We start from the raw sequence: 19682 nt of genomic DNA, 5'->3' as shown, positions 1-19682 counted from the left end.
AAGCATCAGATCTGACCTTCTGTTTAATGCACCCAGTGCTGTTAATTGTTTTTACTTTCTGCCCTACATTCATGGTCCCATCTCCTTTCCTGACATGCCTCCAGACTAGCACCAGCATTTCAAGGAAGCAGCTGAGCAGAGTGGAAATTCCTTCTGCCTAGCTCTCCATGCATGGCTGGATTATGACTAAGGTGGTGCCTTTTTCTGTGATGTTTGATTTTCTTCCTCTTTTCCCCACTGGGGCTGTTAACACCACCTTCTTGTGTAATGTAACTTTTAAACCACCCCACTGGAAAAGCTGTGTCTCCAGCCAGGGTCAAAGTCCAGGTCTGAGACTCTGGGAATGCAGGTGGATAGCTCCAATGCACCTTGTCATGAGAACAGCATCAGACTCCAACTGGAGCAAGCAAAGCAAAACAGATTTCTGGGGTATGAAGCAGAGGAGTGATGGTAAATGTTTTTGCATTTTGTTCCTATTCATATCCATTTGACTCAATGGGAAGCAGAAACCTGTGGTCTAGAAGGAGGGCTCCAACCTGAGGCTTTGTTTAATAGCACTTAGCCCTTGGTAGGGAGCTGAGACTGCAGCAGTAGCAGGAGACATTAACTCATTATGTTTTTCTAGCCAGAGCTCGTCTGGATTGCCTGTGGGTTATGACAGCAGGACAGGCTGCAGCTCTGGGTGCACTGAGGCAATGCAGCAGGACAGAGCTGCCTCACACAGCCACCTCACTACCCTCTTCCAAGGAGCTCCTTTGGGACACAGGGACAACCTGCATTATGCTCCCCATGGGTACAACTTTGTGAGACACAGAGGAGAAAGAGAGATGTCTTTTTATCTAAGCCTTGAATGCTGACTCAGGATGATTTATCTGAGGCTTAGAGGGCTTTGAGGAGAAATTAAAATGAAAGATCCTCTTCCTCTGTACAGTAAGGCAAAACTGAATCTAGTTTGTTCTAAACATGCACTGAGTAATAGGCTGTTTATTAGCCCAGGTACAGAAAATAATGGTGTCTTTTGACATGAGACTCCTGTCACTGACCTCTCCATTTAGTCTTTTTTTTCCCATTTTACCTTAATTGGGATCAATAAGGAGATACAGCCTAAGCAGAGCTTTGAAGTGAGTGTCACAAAGTGACAGCTTGCCCATCCATAACAACACACAGACACAAAACTAAATTGGTAAAATAAGTGCAGTTTTCCATTCATATAGAAAATACCCATCAGAAGTCCCAAATTTATTTGGTGGACTTGATGCAACTAGGGTCTCATAAGTTTTGACTGTATAATAAATAATATGCTTTGTGGAAATTACAGCACACTACTCCTCTGTTCCCCATGGATAACTTATGAAGAAAGTGGGCAGCCAGGGAGCTCAACAGGAGCAACTTTCAGCACCCTCCCACCTCTGCCCTACCTCTGTCCCACCTCTGCCCCACCTCTGCACCTTGGCAAACTGGCTGACCCTCCCACCATGTAAATGGGATTCATTCCTCCATTCAGAAAAGAAATTTACACCAAAAATCAATCTGAAAGAAATCCAGCAAGATGAACTCAGGGCAGAATAACCACACGTTCATTTATGACCACGCAGTACGTAAAGCAACATGCCATTTGCTAAATGCCCTGAAGGGTATGTTTTTCACTTAGTTTGACTTTATCCACTCTCAGAATAACCTCTCTTGAGCCTAGCTTTAGCATGAATAACCAGGCTGTGAAAAAGCCATGAAAATACACAGGATACAAGATTTGCTTTTGCAACAGATCTACTGCTCTACTGTAAGCTATAGGTTAAGGTTTGGCCAGGTTACGTTTAAGACAAAGAGAAGCACAACAGTGAAGGTGTGCAGTGTGAAAGCAGATCTGACTGAAGAGTGGCATTGAAGCTACAACATATTCCAGCAAAGGTAAGCCCAGAGGAGCCTTAAAGTATGAGAAATACAGACCAAGGTATGTGAGGGTAACTTTAAGGATAAGAAGACACACTGACCTCAGCAAAATTGCCAAACTACATAAGGATGTGTGCTCATAAAATATGTGTTGAACAGGGCAAAGCTCTAAAAAGTCTGGTTTTGTTTAAGTAGTGTATATTTTGGAGTGTTCCCCTTAGGCTGCTTTCCAAGCACACATTCCAGATTGAGCATCTTTTCTGTGAAAAAGGTAGAGGCAAAACTGCAAATGCAAAATCTTAATGAAAAACAGTGTGATGCATATCTTTTCAAAGCAGGATACATCCAAATGGGATGCAAAACAACTGCTGCCCTAGAAATTTCAAGGTGTTTCAAACAGAAAATGAAACTCTAACTTGATATACCATCATTTCAGAAGTTTATAGTGTGTGCTCAATGGTGGGATGTGGTGCCAAAGCTATTCCCCACAGCTCTTAATGTAATGGGATGTAAAACTGCCTTTCTGTACAGAGCCTGCTCTTCAGCATTTGGTTTTTCTCACCATACAGTCCAAAGCAATTATAAAAACCAGCCCTGGCTAACTACAGCAGCACCCCTAAGCTCACACTATTCCTTCTGTGGCTTCATTTTCAAGTATTGTGCCTCCAACAGCAATAGCATCAATGTCAATTGTAGTATCAAACCTTCCTTACTAGCAGAGATTATCTATCCTGTTTCCCCTGCTGCTCCTCACTGTCTGACAACAGGGCTCCTGCTCTGTTTGAGTTGAAAATCTGATGCTGACTTTGCCTCTCATTCTTATTTCCTGGTGGGATCTCTGCCCTTATGGTCAATTGTCCATGACTGAACCAACTCCTCCCCATTCCTTTGACCTCCTTTCTCCTAGTTTATTTTATAGCGCACTTTGCCATGTGCAGAGCACATAGCCATTCACTCCTCAGATTTCCATACAGTTTGCACAGTTCCCCTCCTGATTACTGAAGGCACTGCCAATGTTTTCAAGTGGAAGGTCCCTCTGATGATGTGGGGACTTCACCAGAACCTTCACCATTTAGGGTGCCCATCTTGAGGTCAGTACTCCAAACACCAAAGAACTGAGGCATGTATTGCCAGGATATCCAAACAGCATCACTCATCCTCACAATTCAGGTTACACAGATTGCATAGAAAGGACCATGTTGCACCCAAACACCTGGAAGAGGAAGCACTGAGAGGATCCATCATTCAGACAAAAATTTTCTATGTTCATCTCACTGTAAAATAATTCAGGCCATATTCTGTATTGACTATTATGCGATCCCACTGTTGTGAATCAGTAAGTACAAGGACACTTGAGGCAAGAGATCACAGTTTCCTGTATATTGAAATAAAGCAATCCTTGTTTATAATATTTCATCCACACCTATACTAGATATGTTGTTTCTGTACTGGTGTAAGGAATGTGCTGATGTACAGCCAACTTTCAATTTTTTTTCTATCTGTGCAGTTCATTTCTATCTACCAGTTCATTTCTTAACCTTGCTTTCTGAATTACTGTCTTATTTTAAAAGGAGCTTTTCAGGGCAGTTTAGAGGTGGTGAATGAGCACTGCTGAAACCAGATCAGAAAGCAGCCCTCCTGTGGTGTGGCAGGTTGACAAGCAATCTGGGAAATGCTCCAGGGAAGATGCACATCACCCACAATTCCTAGCAAAAAAATAACCAGAGTCTCTTCTAAACATTTCTCTTTCTTCAGGCTGGATTTTGGTCTAACAGGTATTTGTCAGCATTGTGGCATTATTTAAGAAGCTGGTTATTACTACTACAGTAATACAGCTAAAGGGCTGCTCCAGTTGCTTGGACAGCAAAGGCAGAGGCTGGAGGGGCAAGGGCTCTACAGCCAGAACATTAGCTCCCAACAGGACAGTGGTGGAGGCATTCCAGTGAGCTAATTCTGTGGCAGTCAGGAGCAGGTTTTATTTACACCCAGCCTAATGGTGTGCGACTCAGTCATGCATGTTACATGGAGCCTTCACCGCGCACAATAGCCTGCTGCCACTTCCTCTATTAAATCATTCCTATGTTCATGTGGCTGAAAGCTCAGTGCTGGCATGCAGTAGTCAAGCGTGTAAAAAATGATTACTCTGATCCCTTTCAACACAGATTTGCTGCATGAAATGGCCTGGCTTTGACCTGGGAAAATCAATGCTGTTGTTTTAATGAACAAAAAAAAATTGGAGCTGAAGCCTGCACTTCCCCTCCCTCTACTCCCCCCAGGGCTGTCCAGTCAGCAAGTCACATGCATAAAGTGGTCACCTGCATGCAAACAGCATTTTCCCATATAATTATAAACATCCTTTGTCATGGTAAAGGTATAATGCAGGAGATCAATTAGCTACCATCACTTGTAAGCAAGTTAAAGTAGAAACGCTGGGGATGCCCTACAGCTTTCTGATACAAAGGGCAATTTGCAGCTCCCCACGCTGTGCCTTAGGCAGTCTAAACATGAACCAAATTCCTTTTCACTTGGATTCAACAAGAAAAGCTCAGACTCTCTTTGTTGGTGTTTTGTTTCGTCATTATCATTTTGGCCATATTTCAAAATGTGGTGCTTTGCAATATTGGTTGGAGACAGACCAATTTAAAGTCTGAAGATCCAGCCTCTGGCTTTTTCTGCTGCTTTCATAGAAGGGGCTAAGTGCTTCCAGAGAGTAAATATGCTCAAGTACAGAGTTTTCAGGGCTTTGCAGGAACCTCTAAATGTCCATCTTTGAAACCATCCCAGCAGTGAAACCCAGAGCACACCAGCATGAGAAAAAAGGAGCCTATTATAGATAATTACTCATGTCTTCACTGTCTGTCTTTTTATTAAAGTGTTTAAAGTCATGTAGCAATTTGCTCTTCTTTGGTGATGAAAGTAAGTACCGAGAAAGAGCTGCAAGGAATCATGAAACTTTACTATGAATGTCATCAAATGCTGTAGCAGGAATCTTTAAATATCTATAGTCAGATAGGTTCCTCATATAAAGAAGATGAAAGCATGTGCACAAACACACACACACATACACACACACATCCAAATCCTATCCTGACTAAAGCAGGGTCCTGCAAATTCTGAGGTATGCAACTCCAACTCAGGTTTAAACTTCAGGCATTCAACCTTTGGAAATCTTAATTTCCCCCCAGCCTAGTTTTTACTTGGCCTGACTTTCAATAACATCCCTTAGGTTTTTGTTTTCCGATGTTCACTGATACTTAACATTCAGGAAAAGGCTGTCAAGTTGCCCTGACTGATCCAACTGGAAAGTGCTTTACTGGGAAGGACTTTATATGCGAAGTCGCATGTTTCTGAGCTGCCTCCGTCTCACATCTTTTTCTCCTGCCCCAGTCCTGGGTCTGCTCCTGTGAGGGGGCTGTGCATACCAGCTGAGAGGCAGTGCTCCCCACCATGATGGTTGCTGCTCATTTGCTGTTCCCCCAGACCTGCTTGGGCCACAGATCACTGCCCTGAGTGCTTCACCCTGCTGCCAGAATCCCCAGCACCAGCAAAGCTTCAGGGCTGGACTCAGCTCCAAAAAGCCTCAACTAGAGAAACTGAAGGAGACACACACCTCAGCAGAGGTCTGTCCCACCTCAGCAGAGGACTGCAAGCAGTGACAGACTGCAGCCCATAAATCTAAGTGCTCCATGGGTTGGGGACTCTCTTAGGTACCCAATCCTATTCCCATAAGGAACAGGGAAGAAAGCCTCAGGAAGATCTGTGTGATCTCCATGAAAAGTCTTGTTCATGATTAATCATCTCAGAACCCCTCCTGTTCTGTTGTTCCCAGGGAAGGAGGTTTCCTTACAGCGAGTACTGAAACACGGTAAGGGACAGGAACCTGTAAGTAATATCTGTAGGAGAGGGTAGAAAAAGGTAGAAACAGCACATATATTCACGTAACATGAAAATGCAAACAGGACTTGGCTTTACTGGGTAAACCTCTTTAGAGCCTGGACTTTTGCTTTGCTGTTATCTCACAGTGGACAAGACACAGAACTAACACCAAAGCTGCATCTCTGAAATCATCCAGTCATGTTTTGCATTGAGAATTATTTTAAGGCAATGCCCACATACATCCAAACTAAACTCAGGGAAAGATGCTAAAAATCAAGCCAGAAGAGCAAAAGGCAGGTAGATAACACTTCTGATCTAAGGACCCTGATATTACTTTTTTTTGTACCAGCATTATCTACTTTTATGAGCTGGTAACAAGAGAACACAGAAATTACATGTGTTGCCCAAGGTGATACAGCAAACCAGGAGCACACCAGAGAATACAACACAGATCTTACAAGTCCTAATTTGCTGCCCTGCCTGCCACCCTCTCATATCTGTTGCACTCTCGGGATACAAACACAGCTTTGGTAAAACTGAAGTTCAACCAGAATACACTTCCTGGTCACATACAGGAGTACGTATTATGAAAGCACCCTTAACATTGCCTTTCCACAGAGCAGCACTGGGCCACTGCACTTGGGATTTCTGAGGAATTAAAAAATAATAGACAACTGCTGCAACCTGTAACTGTACAAACTATGCCCTAACACTTCATTGCCCTGCTCAAGACAGCACTGCCTACCCAAGACAGAGGAGGCTGGAGCCACAGACTCCAGACACAGAAATATGGCTGAGATGCCAATTGTTTCTTACAGGGAAAGGCTAATGGAGTGAGCAAAGAAATCAAAGTACAATGTAGTTGTACAGATGATTGCAGGCAGAGAGAGAAGAAGGGCCTGCCACAAAAAGAAAATAACAAATGAAACTCTGTTTTTCACTGCTCAGCAAGGGCAGAGGAGGATATACAGCAAAGTCAGCTGTGGTTGAGGTTAGGAGTCAAGGGTGCCTGTAATTTAACCCTGGATCTGGCTCTCACTTGGCTGAGGGCATCAGGCAAGTCAGTAACACTCTCTACCTTCATTTCTCCATCTGCAAAATGGGGTCTGGAATAATACTTACACCACAGGGTGGATTAAAGAGCAGCTATACAAAGCTTTGAAATGCACAACCATAGATCAGGGCTAAATAGCTTTGTTTCTGCCACAAACAGTCACTTTGGGCCAATATATGCTGACATGATGTTACAGAACCAATGTTAGATGTTAGAAAAATGGGAATGTTTATTAAATAGATAGGTTAGCTTCATGGGAAAGGCTTCTGTGCTTCATGAGGTAAACACATGACTTTCCAATAGGTACTAGAATGCAAGAGGAAAATATTTTTATTGTTATTATTTTCTTCTAATTTTGTACATACACAATTTTGTACTGCACTGTCTGTGAACTGTGCAGGTACCCAGGAAGAGCCCAGAAATTAACCTAAGGCTAGAAGTGAAGGATATGAACTAGGTTTATCCTTCAAAACCTGTCAATGTAGGTCTGATGGTTCATGTATGACATTCAGGGCAGAAGCACCTACACATACAAATAATGCACTTAAGAGCATTGAAAGACAAGATCTTAATCTCAAGAAAAAATGATGTCTCTCCAATGTGTCAGAACTTCAAAAGTAATTGTGAGATCTGCTGGTGATTCTCTTAAAGACTCTTTATAGCTCCTTTTACAGGGGCCTTGGGCTGATTCATGTTGATCGTGTCTGACAGCTAGCATTTCTGTTAGTAATAATCATAAATAAAGTGGACAAGGTTGCCTGACCTGAAATGAGCATATCTATAGTGCCATATCCATTACAGCACAGTGGATCTGTGACTGCAAATCAGGAAAGGTCCAATGCTCTTGACACTTTGTATTAAAATAATATCTGTCTTTTAAGATCTCAGAACCTTTGTGTGCAATCTTTTTCATTAAAAAGTGTTCCTTAAGAGATAACACTCACACCATAAGAAAGGAGATGATACAGAGGATGAAAGATTGCAAAACTTTGCATTTTTTCATTATACAATAAAAATACATTTGTGAACAGCTCTATTCTCCCTTATATCTTAACTCCTCTTTCATGTTCTCCTGCATTGAAGTAATAATCCTGGTTTTATGCCATCATAAATCTGCTGACATGTGAAAAATTATACTATCATCAAACACATCAAAACAGAATTATGATTTCACTGCTGCAGGATCAAATGCAAACAGGAGCTGGGTTAAATGAAAGTGAAGCCTGATTAATTTCTGGGCAGTGGTTTTCTGCTAGAAATAGGAATGGTGGTATAGATTGAGTTTTTTTAATTTGCATAAAACCTCTGGTTGCACTTATATACAATTCATTCCAAACAATACAGGAATTACTTGCTGATATAGGGGATCACTCTCAAAAGTAAAGTATCAGAGATGATACACTGAGAATCTCTCCATATCAGGTGACATGCTGAATTAAGAGAGAAGCTTTGTAAATTATTATAAGGGAGGTCAGTGTGCCAGGCCATGTTGAGACCACCAGGGCAGGCAATTTCCAAGGACACAGACAGGCCCTTCACTGAAAACCCTTCACCCCAGAGATTCACATCCAGCATCAGGCAGATAATTGCAATGTGGCGGATGAAGGAGAGAGGAACTAACTCACAGAAATTAGAATAAAGAGATTATTCTTTTGGCCAGCCAAAAAAAGGTGTATTTGCTGAAAAAGACAGGTCAAATGTTACACAACAGTAAAAAAGCAGCAAAGCTAGGACTCCTCATGTTCCCTGCTAACAAAAGTTTGTACTTACACCCTCACTTGCTAATTTCCATACCTGCACTGCATGACAAACCAGTGTCACTGTTCTGCCTAGTAGGCTCAAGGCCTCTTCTTTCCTGGTGTGTCCTGCCACAAGAGCAACCTTAAACCTCAGTCTCAAACAGATCTATCCATCACAACTCCCTTTCCATGACCACTGACATAATGTTTAGTCCTGCTCAGGGGTTATCAAAAGCCAAAGCTGAGAGCCAAAGTACAGCCCTGGCACAAAGTACAACACACACATCAGAAGCTTGCCTGTGATTAGAACACCACAAAGACAATGCTTTTGTCATTCATATCTCCAGCCTTGTCTAGACTCCAATGTGCTATCAAAGCAGAGAGAAGTGAAATGAAACAAGTAGTTTTGTGAGCATCAGAGTAAACAAATCCTGGTCTTCAATTCATTTACTTTGGGGATGAACTCTGGAGCCTAATGAATCTGGAGGCTCTGCCTGAAGCTTTTACACTTTTATCACAGTATTTTTATAAAATATCTCCCCTGGGGGAGTAAGTGGGGAGTTCTCTAGTATCTCATATGTTCCCTCATTTGCACAGCTGCCTGTTTTCACAGAACTTGATAAAGTTTTCCATCTAAATGACCTGTGGAAAAAGTCCATACTCCATTGGCAGCTTCTCCACAAGACACAATACACTTGTCAGTTTACACCCACAAATGCCATCTCTGTGGACAGCTTTGTTTTTGTTCTCCACAGTACACAAATCATCCTTCTCTTTCTTGCAAGTTATTATTAAGAATTTTATATTTGAAAGAGATTTTTAGAGACAGAGCTCCTCAGAAAGAGGAGAACCAATTTAGTACCATTCAAAGTGAAGGGTTAGGAAAGAGGATTTCTCAGAGGACACAAAGTCAACTTCAAACTTCAAACCAAAGATTATTCAGTCATTTGGTCTGGGCTTGCATCATGTAGAACGATCACTTTCAGATGCATTCTCTGAACAGGTACAATCAGCCATGCATTTATGGATGTAGTTTTAATAGCAGTATCTGTTGCATTCACATCTGTGCTGCACATGCTCTTTCTGCTATCACAGTCAAGAACATATAGAAAGGGAGAGTTATGCACCACTCAGTTTGTTCACTGGAGATGAATTCCAGGGGTGAGTATTGCACCAAGTGGAATGGCTGGTGAATTAGGAACACTATGAGAAAAGCACATTTTGGATAGACAGAGCTACCATAGAATAAGTAGCTACTAATAGTCCACATACCTGTGCCACCAGGTCCAATGTCAACATGAATTATTTTCAGAAGTAGCTTAGGCAGGACTTGCACTACAGGTTGGGAAAACAGCACCCAGGAAAAATGTGAGGTGACCAGCTCATGAATGGTCACCATCCCTGTTCTGTAACTTTATGAAACTTGCTCTAGTGGAAAGATGTACCAGTTGCAACAACACAGACTCTTGATATGACCCAGGAGGCTCTCGCTATCTAATTAAAAAGTCCTAATGTAGTGTGAAGCTACTGGGGATTATGTCTGAACAAAGAGGAAGTCTTTCTGGTCTGTTCCATGATCACTAAAAAAGTTTCAGGTTTGCAAGTGCTTCAGTGCAGTAGTTCCCATACATTGTTCTTAATATTTTCCATTATTTGTTACCAATAAATTTATGGGAAAAGGAATCACAACTCAAAAGTTAAAAGGCAGGAGTCTAAGATACAGGATAAAATCTTTCAAGGGGCATGGGCACTTTTTTGTTCCATCTTCTTTCTATGTGGGAAGAAGGAGCTCAGTGGTGGTTTCAGACGTAGTGCATCTTGCACCTTTGGGCGCCCACAGCACACAAGGAGCAGAAGTGGCTCGCAAAAGATACAGCTATTCAGCAAGACTCTGGTCTTGGGCTGGTGAAACATAATGTTAAGAAGGAAGTCTGTGTCCAAAGTGCTTAAGAATAAGTTGCATTTCCAGGCTCACAAAGACATCTTTCTGCAATCAGAAGAATATTTCTACAAATAAATACGAAAATGTGGCTGTCATTGGCAACATTAACCCTTTTTTGTTTATCTGAAGTAAACCTAAGTGAAAGAGGTCGGGGGAGACTCCACTGCAAAGGCAATCCAACCACACAGTATTTATGAATGTTCCAAAGGGAAAAAAGGCAGAGCCTAGGATACTTACTGTGTCCTTCATTCTCAGCTAAGAGATGGAAGCTGGTGTTTAACCAGCGTACCCTATGAGCTAGCCTACCCACTGCATACTAATCTGCATTGGTCCGTGTCCCTCCTTCCCAGCGGCGCAAGCTTACCTGCATTTAATCGTTTCTTGGGGGTTTTGAGGCTCCGGCACCTGCTGCTGGCAGAGCTGCTGTTCTCGCTCATGGAGTCCTGTGCTGAGGAGGCACTGCCCGTCGCCTCGCTGTCCCTCATCATGCTCTCGTAGCCGCTGCTGCCGCCGCTGTGGTAGAAGAGGGCTGTTTTCCCCATGGCCGGGGGCAGCTCCCCACTCAGGACGCTGCTGTTGTCGCTCCCGTGGCCGCTGCTGCAGCGGTGAGGTTTCCGAGGAGGAGTGATCTTGCTGTAAGGCGAAGGCAGCATGTGAACAGCTGGCTTCTCCTCTCCAGGAAGGCCCCCACGCTCATCTGTCTCCGAGCTTCCCCGCAGCTGTACGCCTCTGGCACTGGTGCTCCCTTGGAGCAGCTCTGAAATCCGCCCATTGACAGCCCGAAGGGGCATTTTGGAAGCAAGGCTGGAGCCCCGGCTTCTACTGAGGGACTGCATTGACCAGGACATGTTCTTCCCACTTGGGGGCAAACTGGAGCTCTGCCCTACGGACTGAGGCAGAGACTTGGTGGAGAAGCTCAGCGTTTTGGTGGCAGAGGCAGAGAGGCTGCGTGCCTTGGGACTCGCCAGCAGGAGCTTGCTGACTGCAGAGATCTTTGACTGGCTGGCTTTCGGGGAGGCACCTGCCGACTGGGAGAGGCCCGAGTTGGTGGGTGAGGACATGGCACTGCGGCTGAGGCTCCTTCCAGCCCTAGGCATGGTGGTGTCTCTGCCAGGGCTCATTTTGGAGCTCACAGAGGACAGACTTTCTGCTCTTTCCAGCGACAAACACTCATAGTGGCTTCCTGTGGACCTCCCTAGGGAATTGGTCCTGCTGGCGAGCTGCTCCAGCTTGGCACTGAAGAGCTTACTGCTGCTGTTGTTGATGCTGCTGTCAATGCCAGGGCCTTTTTGTCTGGCATTCTGCTCCTCGGGGAAGCTGGCCAGGAAGGACACAGGCTGGCTGGAGGGACTGCTCGTGGTGCTGCTGGCTGCACTGTGCTGAGGGCTGGCTCTGTTCTTCTGATCCAAGCTTGACTTTCTCACAGGTGGCAGAGGAGGAGTCCCTTTGGGACGAGTGAGGATGCAGTGTTTGGGAGAGGCCATTTTCTTGTCAAGACTAGCCTTAGAAAACTGGGGGAGGGCCGGAGAACTGACTCCACTGCTGTCAGTAGTAGGATGGAGATGACTCTCAGATTCCTCCACCTTACTTGCCTTTGGGAGCCCTCGAGGGAGGCTACAATTCTTCAAGCCATCACTGGAATGAACAGGGCTTTGGGTTGCAGAGCTGGATGTTGCCACCTCACACCCATCCACAATCCTTTTCAGACTGTCAGATCCTGGGGAGATAGAGGTGTCCCCACTGCTGGTGCTAAACCTGTCTGCTGAGGACTGCTTTGTGCTGTGCTCAGGCTTGGCTGACAGCACAGCTGTGTCAGGCCTTGGCCCATCACTGCTCCCAGAGCTGTCCTTTTTAACATCTTCTTCTCTCTTTAGCCAAGGGTCTTCAAACTTGATAACCTTCTTAGCAATGGATTCTTTCCCTTCATGGGAATGAGAAGCCTTTGGGTCTGCAGTTACGGCCGGTACAGCATCATCAGTGTCTTGTGCTTTGAAGGAATTAACAGCAATACATGGATACACAGTAATGTTTGTCTTCATTGGGATGTAGCCTTCGCAGCTGCTAAGGCTTGTGGTGTTTTTGATTGTGACAGTAGTTTTCCCTAGAGCTGATATTTTACAGCCTTTGATGGGTGGCACTTTGCCGAAAGCTTCCTCCCCCATTTCCGACAGTATAAGCATATTGTCAGTCACTGACTTCTGTTTGTCACTTACACATATCATGCTGGCACTTTGTATGGTGCTTGCAAACTCAGAGACAGGGGGTTCTGCCATAGCTTCCCCATGCCCATAGCATGCCTGGGCTATGAAGCTGTGGCACGACTGCTCACCGTCACTCCCTGTGCTCATTTCACTCAACCACGAGCTGATGGATGAGCGCCTGCTGCCATCATCTTGGGGTTTGTCATCCAGACTCAGCTTTGGAAGTGGAAGGAACTGTGTGATGCTGACTTCAGACACAGGAGCTGCACTGGAGTAACATTCAAGATCTTCAGAGATACTGCTGATAATACTGACTGGCCTAGACCCAGAGGCCAAAGCCTGCACAGAGCAGTCGCTGTTAAAACTGATGATACTAGTTGGGCGCCCATTGTCAAGGACACCACTAATGGTCAGTTCTTCCACAAGGGTGAACACCAGCTCGTCCTCTCCATTCAGCTCCAATGGCTGCTGCACTGTCACCATGGTGGTGCTCAGAATCTCCTTCTTGGATTCTGGAGAAATGTTTTGTTGCCAATCTTCATTGAGAACAGTCTCTTCAAAATCCCCATTGCTGGACGAGACTGACTTTTTCATAATCTGAGGGCTCATGCCTACAGGTGGGGTCCGGATTTCTGGCTGTAATAAAGACTCACTAGATGCCATCGCAGCGTCCTTACTCAGGGGAGCTGGTGGGGGAGTGGAGCTGGGCATGACTCCTTTCTGTGTATAGACCTTGCACCTCTGGGAAGGAGATGTTGGTGGTTTATACTCAGATGTCTTCGAGAGGCTTGCAATGCCAAGCCGGGGCGAACCCATTGGCCGAGGTTTGCCTTCCACAAATCCACAGGTGTTGAGCCCTTCTCTGCTGCTCTGCAAGCTGGTGCTGTGTGCTAACTGACAAGAGCTAAGCTCTTTACTAGAGCTGCCTGTTACACTCCTGGGAGAAGAAGGAGTTGAAAGATTGGTAAGAGCTCCAGAAGGAACAGGGGAGTGATTTCTCTTAGTTTTGCTGGGTGTTGTATTTGTATTTTCCTTGGCTTCTCTATCAGGATGCTGACATTCTGGCATCATATCTTCCTTATCTGACTCTGGTAAGTGGCTTAGCTCTGCCAGCTGGCTTGAGACAGCACACTTAGACATCTGGTCTGAGCTAAATTGAGCAGGCATCTCTTCAAAGGGAAATTTGTCTGTCTCTTCACTGCCATCTATGCAATCCAGCCTCTCCTGGAGCTCTGCAAAGGTGTTGCACTTCAGGCAGTCTCTTTCAGATGTGCTGGGCCCTGATTCATTAACTTCCTCCAACCTGCCTTCATTTTTGGTCTTTTGCAGAGAAGGAACTATGGGAACAAAGTCAGGGGGACCCTCGTTATCCGTCAGTTCCTTGTCAGAAAGGGCAGTGCCATTGGGGCCAACGTAAATCACTGTGTCACACGACTGCTCACTGCTGGATGAATAATCAGGATCACTTGATAAATGCAAAATTGGGAAGTCTGGGTCAACAGTGTTTCTAGAATGGAAAGGCCTCAGCTGGGTTGGCCTCCGCATCCTGCCCTCCTCACAAGAGCTCTCTCCTCCAGAAGAACTTGATGTATACTGCAAAGTGAGAGAGAGACAGTCTATGACATTTCAGCATTGTAAGCTGCTCCTTGCACAAACCGCATGCACAAAAAGCTCACAGTCACATCTGAACAGGGAGATCTCTAAACTAAGGCACAGAGCTCTGAAGCTGCTTATCCACCACCCTAGAGCAAACACAGCTATGTTCAATGGAGAACTCAAAGCCCCAAATCTGAGTCCCGCTCAAAATCATAAGACTTCCAAAAAATAGTACTAAAAAAATGGATTAGGATACCTCCCTGAACTGAGCCTGGCCAAAGAAATCAGATGTTTGGCTTTTCTGATTGTGTCTATGTGTGTGTGTTTGTGTATTTGAAGAGGAACAAGAAAACTCACTACATATGACCCTGTTCGGGGATACTACCAGTGTGTGGAATAGTGTAACATGCACTCAGAGGTCTCTGGAAACACAGTGCTGTGATGGTGTGTGGACTGAACCCTTCACTTGTCTCTCTTCAATCAACGGACAAAAAAAAGCTTGTCAATCTGTATGCTGCCAATTTAAATTAAATGCACAACATTCACTCATTCTGCCCAATTCACACCATAAGTTGCACAGAAGCAACCAGAACTCCAAAACATGAAAATGGATATAGTCCATCCTCACTCTACTTCTTAGAAAATCTATCACCCATATTTAGAAGTAGTAGGAATAAAAGGGTCATCAGTGCTGGCACTGGACACAATTGTTCTGCATGTATTTTGCTCCTGCACTGAGAAGCATAGAGAATCTAATTCTTAATTTAACCCAATTTTCTTTAACTCTACAGTAGTTTTACTCCTTATTGTTTCATTAGCACTAAGAGCATAAGGGAAAATAAATGCTCCCTGACAACTATATCATTAAACAAGGTCAGCTTACAAACCTGCTACAGCAGATGTGTCTGAACTCATTCCCCTGCCTCTGAAGCTGAAGCATTTCCCCCTTCTTGTCTCTGATATTGCCCTCTGACGCTCATCTAGGACTGGGTACATACAACCCATACACTTTGGAATTGATTACTGGTTTTGTTACATACTGCTCTAGCCAATTAAGGATCCTTCATGATCCTTCTTCCTCCCTCCTCCATCATTATAAGAAGGGAGTTACACATTGTCTTACCTTAGTTTTCTTTTTCTTCATCCTGAGGACCCTTGAGGCAATCTGGATGGTGGAGAGTGTCTCGGCGTAGTTCCCCGCAGCGGCTGAAATGTGAGCTATCATTGTGGTGCGGCAGTTCATATTCCCCAGGGACTCTCGGAGCAACATGGTCAGCTTGCTGTCTCTGCAAAATAAAGTGAATTAAGGCTACATTAGACAGCAAGGTTTCGCTTTGGCCATCATAATGTAACTTGGGTCTTGGCAAGATGTTGTCTCTTCTTTTTAATGGAATCCTAATTAGTTTCCTTCCTCAGGTTTGCACTATGTTGTGCAGCTGAGCATGTTGGAAGAACCTGGACTACAATTCAAACTTCTTTTCTCTTCCCAGCTCCCCTTTTCTCAGTCCTTCTCCATTGTTACCATTGCCAACACAGAGGTGCAGAGGAGCACTGGAGACTGTTAAGGAGCCACAGCAGCAAACATCAAACTGCTGCACTTTTGAAGTGCAAAGTGTGCAGACAAACTCTGGCCCAGCTCTGGAGGACAAGAGGGTAGTGGATTAGATTAGACAACACAATTTTTTGTTGCCTTCTAGGGCATTGGGTAATTCGATATTAATAACCATTAAATCACTGAAGTCAATTTTGGATGATGCTGGTAAAATACAAACCAATCAAACCTTCAGACTTCACACAATTGTTCTTTCATATTAGATCTTTACTTTCACTGAGGCAGAAATCAGATTTTCTGTTCTTGCCATTTACTCTATTGTTCAGCATCAGATAGCTTTTGAAATGCTGATGCCTTCTTGTGGGGCTGCCTGTGACTGGACTGAGAATATGAATTTTAACAGAATAATGATGCATATTTAGTACTTTTGAGATGATGATGTAATCCTGTAGTCAGAAATGCACAATATATAATTTTTAAGAGATCTTTAGCTCCATAGTGTACAGGTCAGCTGGATAGTTAGTTAGGAAATGTCATTCTCTTGAAGAGAGCCTCCCCTAAGCTAAAGGTTGTGGGTGATGATTGCATACAGCTGGAAACAGACAATGACAGACTGATACTTATCTATCACTAAAAGAATTGTTTTAGTGCTAAAGGAAATGCTGTAATGATGGTGATACATTCACTGGCTATGGATCAGATTTTTGGGGCTCACTGTTAAAAATCTGCAAATGACCTATGGTGTTTGTGCACCCTTGGTCATTCACTTGACATTTCCAGCTCACAGGAACTTAGCATAAAGCTGCAACTGCTGGGAATTGAAACTATGCCTACTGGATGGGACTGATGGGCAAACATCAAATCTCCTGGACCTCACTTTTTGATTGAATAAACAACAGCATTTGGGCTGCGTATTTTGATGCATCTACCAGTAACTCTGGAGAATTCTCATTTCCTGATGTTTATAGTACTTGCCATTTCAGCCTGACTAGAAATACTGAAAGTAAAACATATTTTTGTTTCAGGATTTCTGCTTCCATCTGCTCCAGACACATTGAAGACAGTCTGGTGTCTTTGAGAACCAAACAAACATCTATAAAGACTATACTGAGACAGCCTCACTCATTTCACTTGTGACCTAAGGCTGCTTGGAATCCACAGATCCAGAGTCAATAGGCTGTTGTGTCTCAGGTTAGTGTCCCTCCTTTCCATCACAGAATAATTAAGATGTCAAATTTTGTACATCAGTTACTGCCACTCCAATGCAGAGTAACACGGAAATTATTAACATCTCCACAGAAATCAATAACAAGCCCTTCATTTGCCAGTGCTTCTATCATAGCAAAACATGAGACAACAGGGGAAAGTGCAAAAGAATACATTCTGAACATGTTGGTCTCCTGAGAATGCATAACCCATGCAGCCAGCATTAGCACTGAGGCGTGGCTCTCCTAGAGATATATGCATTAGGAATATAAAATAATCTGTGCCATCTGCCTTGTACTGAAATACTACGTGCAAGAAGAATAACTATACTGAGGAAATACCTATTTATAATTCAAATGATCCTCTGACATGGATGGGAACTAAAGGGCAGATTTGTTAAGGATTAAAGCATGAACCCAGCAGTAAAAAGCCCAGCTAGCACTGATTTCTAATTTCAGAGTTTGTTTATTCAGCACCGTCTACATCTTGACTCTCAACTTCACCTCGTACCCAGAAAAAATAACTAGCCTCGTGTCACTACTAAGCAGAGATTTTTGGCAATTCTGGACATTGTCATATGACAAGTTCAGCTGTTCAAAGTTCACTGACCTCTCACAATAGCACCTACTAACAGAGAGGGAGGGAGGGAGGGAGGGAGGGAGGGAGGGAGGGAGGGAGGGAGGGAGGGAGGGAGGGAGGGAGGGAGGGAGGAAGGAAGGAGGGAAGGAAGGAAGGAAGGAAGGAAGGAAGGAAGGAAGGAAGGAAGGAAGGAAGGAAGGAAGGAAGGAAGGAAGGAAGGAAGGAAGGAAGGAAGGAAGGAAGGAAGGAAGGAAGGAAGGAAGGAAGGAAGGAAGGAAGGAAGGAAGGAAGGAAGGAAGGAAGGAAGGAAGGAAGGAAATAAAAGGGAAATAAAAAAGAATATAAGACACAAGAATGTGTGGCTTAATTTTGACTCACTCTATCCTCTTAAAATAAAATATTGGTAAAATATTTTGGATGCCTCACAGAAATTTGCTTAGACAATGTGAGACACAAAGTAGATGCTTTGTTCTTTTGAGAGCTGACATGGTATTTCTGCCTGAAAAAAAATTAAAGGCTATGAATTATTTCATTAGATCATTCACGGGCTGTTATTTGAAAATGCAAAATTTCCTGTGAATGCAGAAGTTCTACAAAGACAAGGTCTGCACTTCTGCACTGGAAGGGCTTTGAGAAACAAGGTCTTTGCTGATCCTCTGGCTCTGCAAACTAAACTAAGACACAGGAAATTTTGAAGAAAGTCGCAGAATGTCTGCTGCTCCTAGGTGCACATTGCTCATTGTGTTAAGCAGAGGCTGACCAGCAGAAGGTCCCAGATTTCTCATAGCAGTAGAGTGAAATGCAACAATGTTCTCATGGAAAATAATAGAACTTCAGGAATGCTAATAGTCTATTTCTATTCTGCTACAAAAGAATATGATGACACCATTTTATATACCTGTCTTCATTTTAAATGTATTTCTATCCTATGCACTAGTGATCTTACAGTTTAGGAAATTTACCCTAAACCATCATGATTATGGGTATGTGAAACACAGAAGAAAATGAAGGTGGGGTCAGGTCACCACACTTCAGACTCCAAAGCCTGTATATCAGTAAGTCAATTCTGCAGTCTTTTCAGTACTTAAAAGTCACCTCATTTTTTTCTAAATACAGCACTTGGTATAATAAAATACACTACTCTTACTTGTAAACCTTTTCTTGCCTAGCTTCTTAGATTATCATGGCTACAGAAAAATGCTACTAAATATTATTCATACATATCCCACACAGGTAAAACCCAAAAATAAAGTATGCAAAGCTGTATCTCTGGAAAAGTCCAGGGGCAAGAGCCCTGCATGAAGGAAACCAAACTGCAAAGTATGTCAGCAGATACAGTGCAGAGGTGCAGACTGCCAGGCAGCAAGCTTCGGTTCATTCCATGGAGTAACAGCCCTCCATATGGAGAGGACTTCTCTCTTCTTCATTGTGCTCCCTTTCCTCCTCTGTTGCTTCCACCCTCTCACATTACAGCAGCTGCCAAAGGATTTACCTGTTTTCCTGCTGTTTTTCTGAATCTCTCAATAGGAACCCTAGCAGGTATTGAACTTCCCCCAAGAGAGAGATGGGGCAGTACTGCAGTGAGCAGTGTTCTCCTCTTCTGAGACCACCATGCAAACTAGGATCCGTGTAAATTAGTCCTTTTACTTGCTCAGTAAGAAGGAAAGATGCACATCTTCATGTTCCTCTTAGCTGTATTTCCCTTCTTCATGAATGATTAATTATACTCAACTGGAAACAACACAGAACCTTACACTGAAGAATGAAGCATGTAATATCAGGATACGTTTCCTTGGACACTGCATAAATCCCAGTTGCCTATGTATATTTAGTCAGTCTTTAATTTTGTGACTGGATACTATTTTTCCACTAGAGCCCTGCCTCAATCCCTGCACAGAATAAACAGTGCTGACTGAACTACAAGTTATTTAATCTTTCATTTAATCCTTGCCTTGCAATGTATGGACTTATGCCTGATCTACTGTTAGGACTATACAAATTCAGTTCTGAATCCAGAATGACCAATTTCTTCAAAGGCTCTTTATTA

General features: G+C 43.6%; 1 protein-coding gene across 1 annotated transcript in view; it reads right to left on the bottom strand.

Moving 5' to 3' along the window:
* KIF26B (kinesin family member 26B) overlaps positions 1-19682 on the bottom strand; it is a 293798-nt gene that overhangs the window by 11402 nt on the left and 262714 nt on the right. The window contains exons 11-12 of the mRNA XM_085055178.1: positions 15422-15584; positions 10866-14295 (exon numbers count right to left, since the gene is read on the bottom strand). Coding sequence (XP_084911304.1) covers positions 10866-14295; positions 15422-15584 — 3593 coding nt within the window. The remainder of the gene's footprint in view (positions 1-10865; positions 14296-15421; positions 15585-19682) is intronic.

The sequence above is a fragment of the Lichenostomus cassidix genome, chromosome 3 (genome assembly GCF_008360975.1).
Source record: "Lichenostomus cassidix isolate B80296 chromosome 3, HeHo_3.0, whole genome shotgun sequence".
NCBI lineage: Eukaryota > Metazoa > Chordata > Aves > Passeriformes > Meliphagidae > Lichenostomus > Lichenostomus cassidix.
The sequence above is the reverse complement of the archived record's forward strand: the minus strand, read 5'-3'. Positions and strand labels throughout refer to the sequence as shown.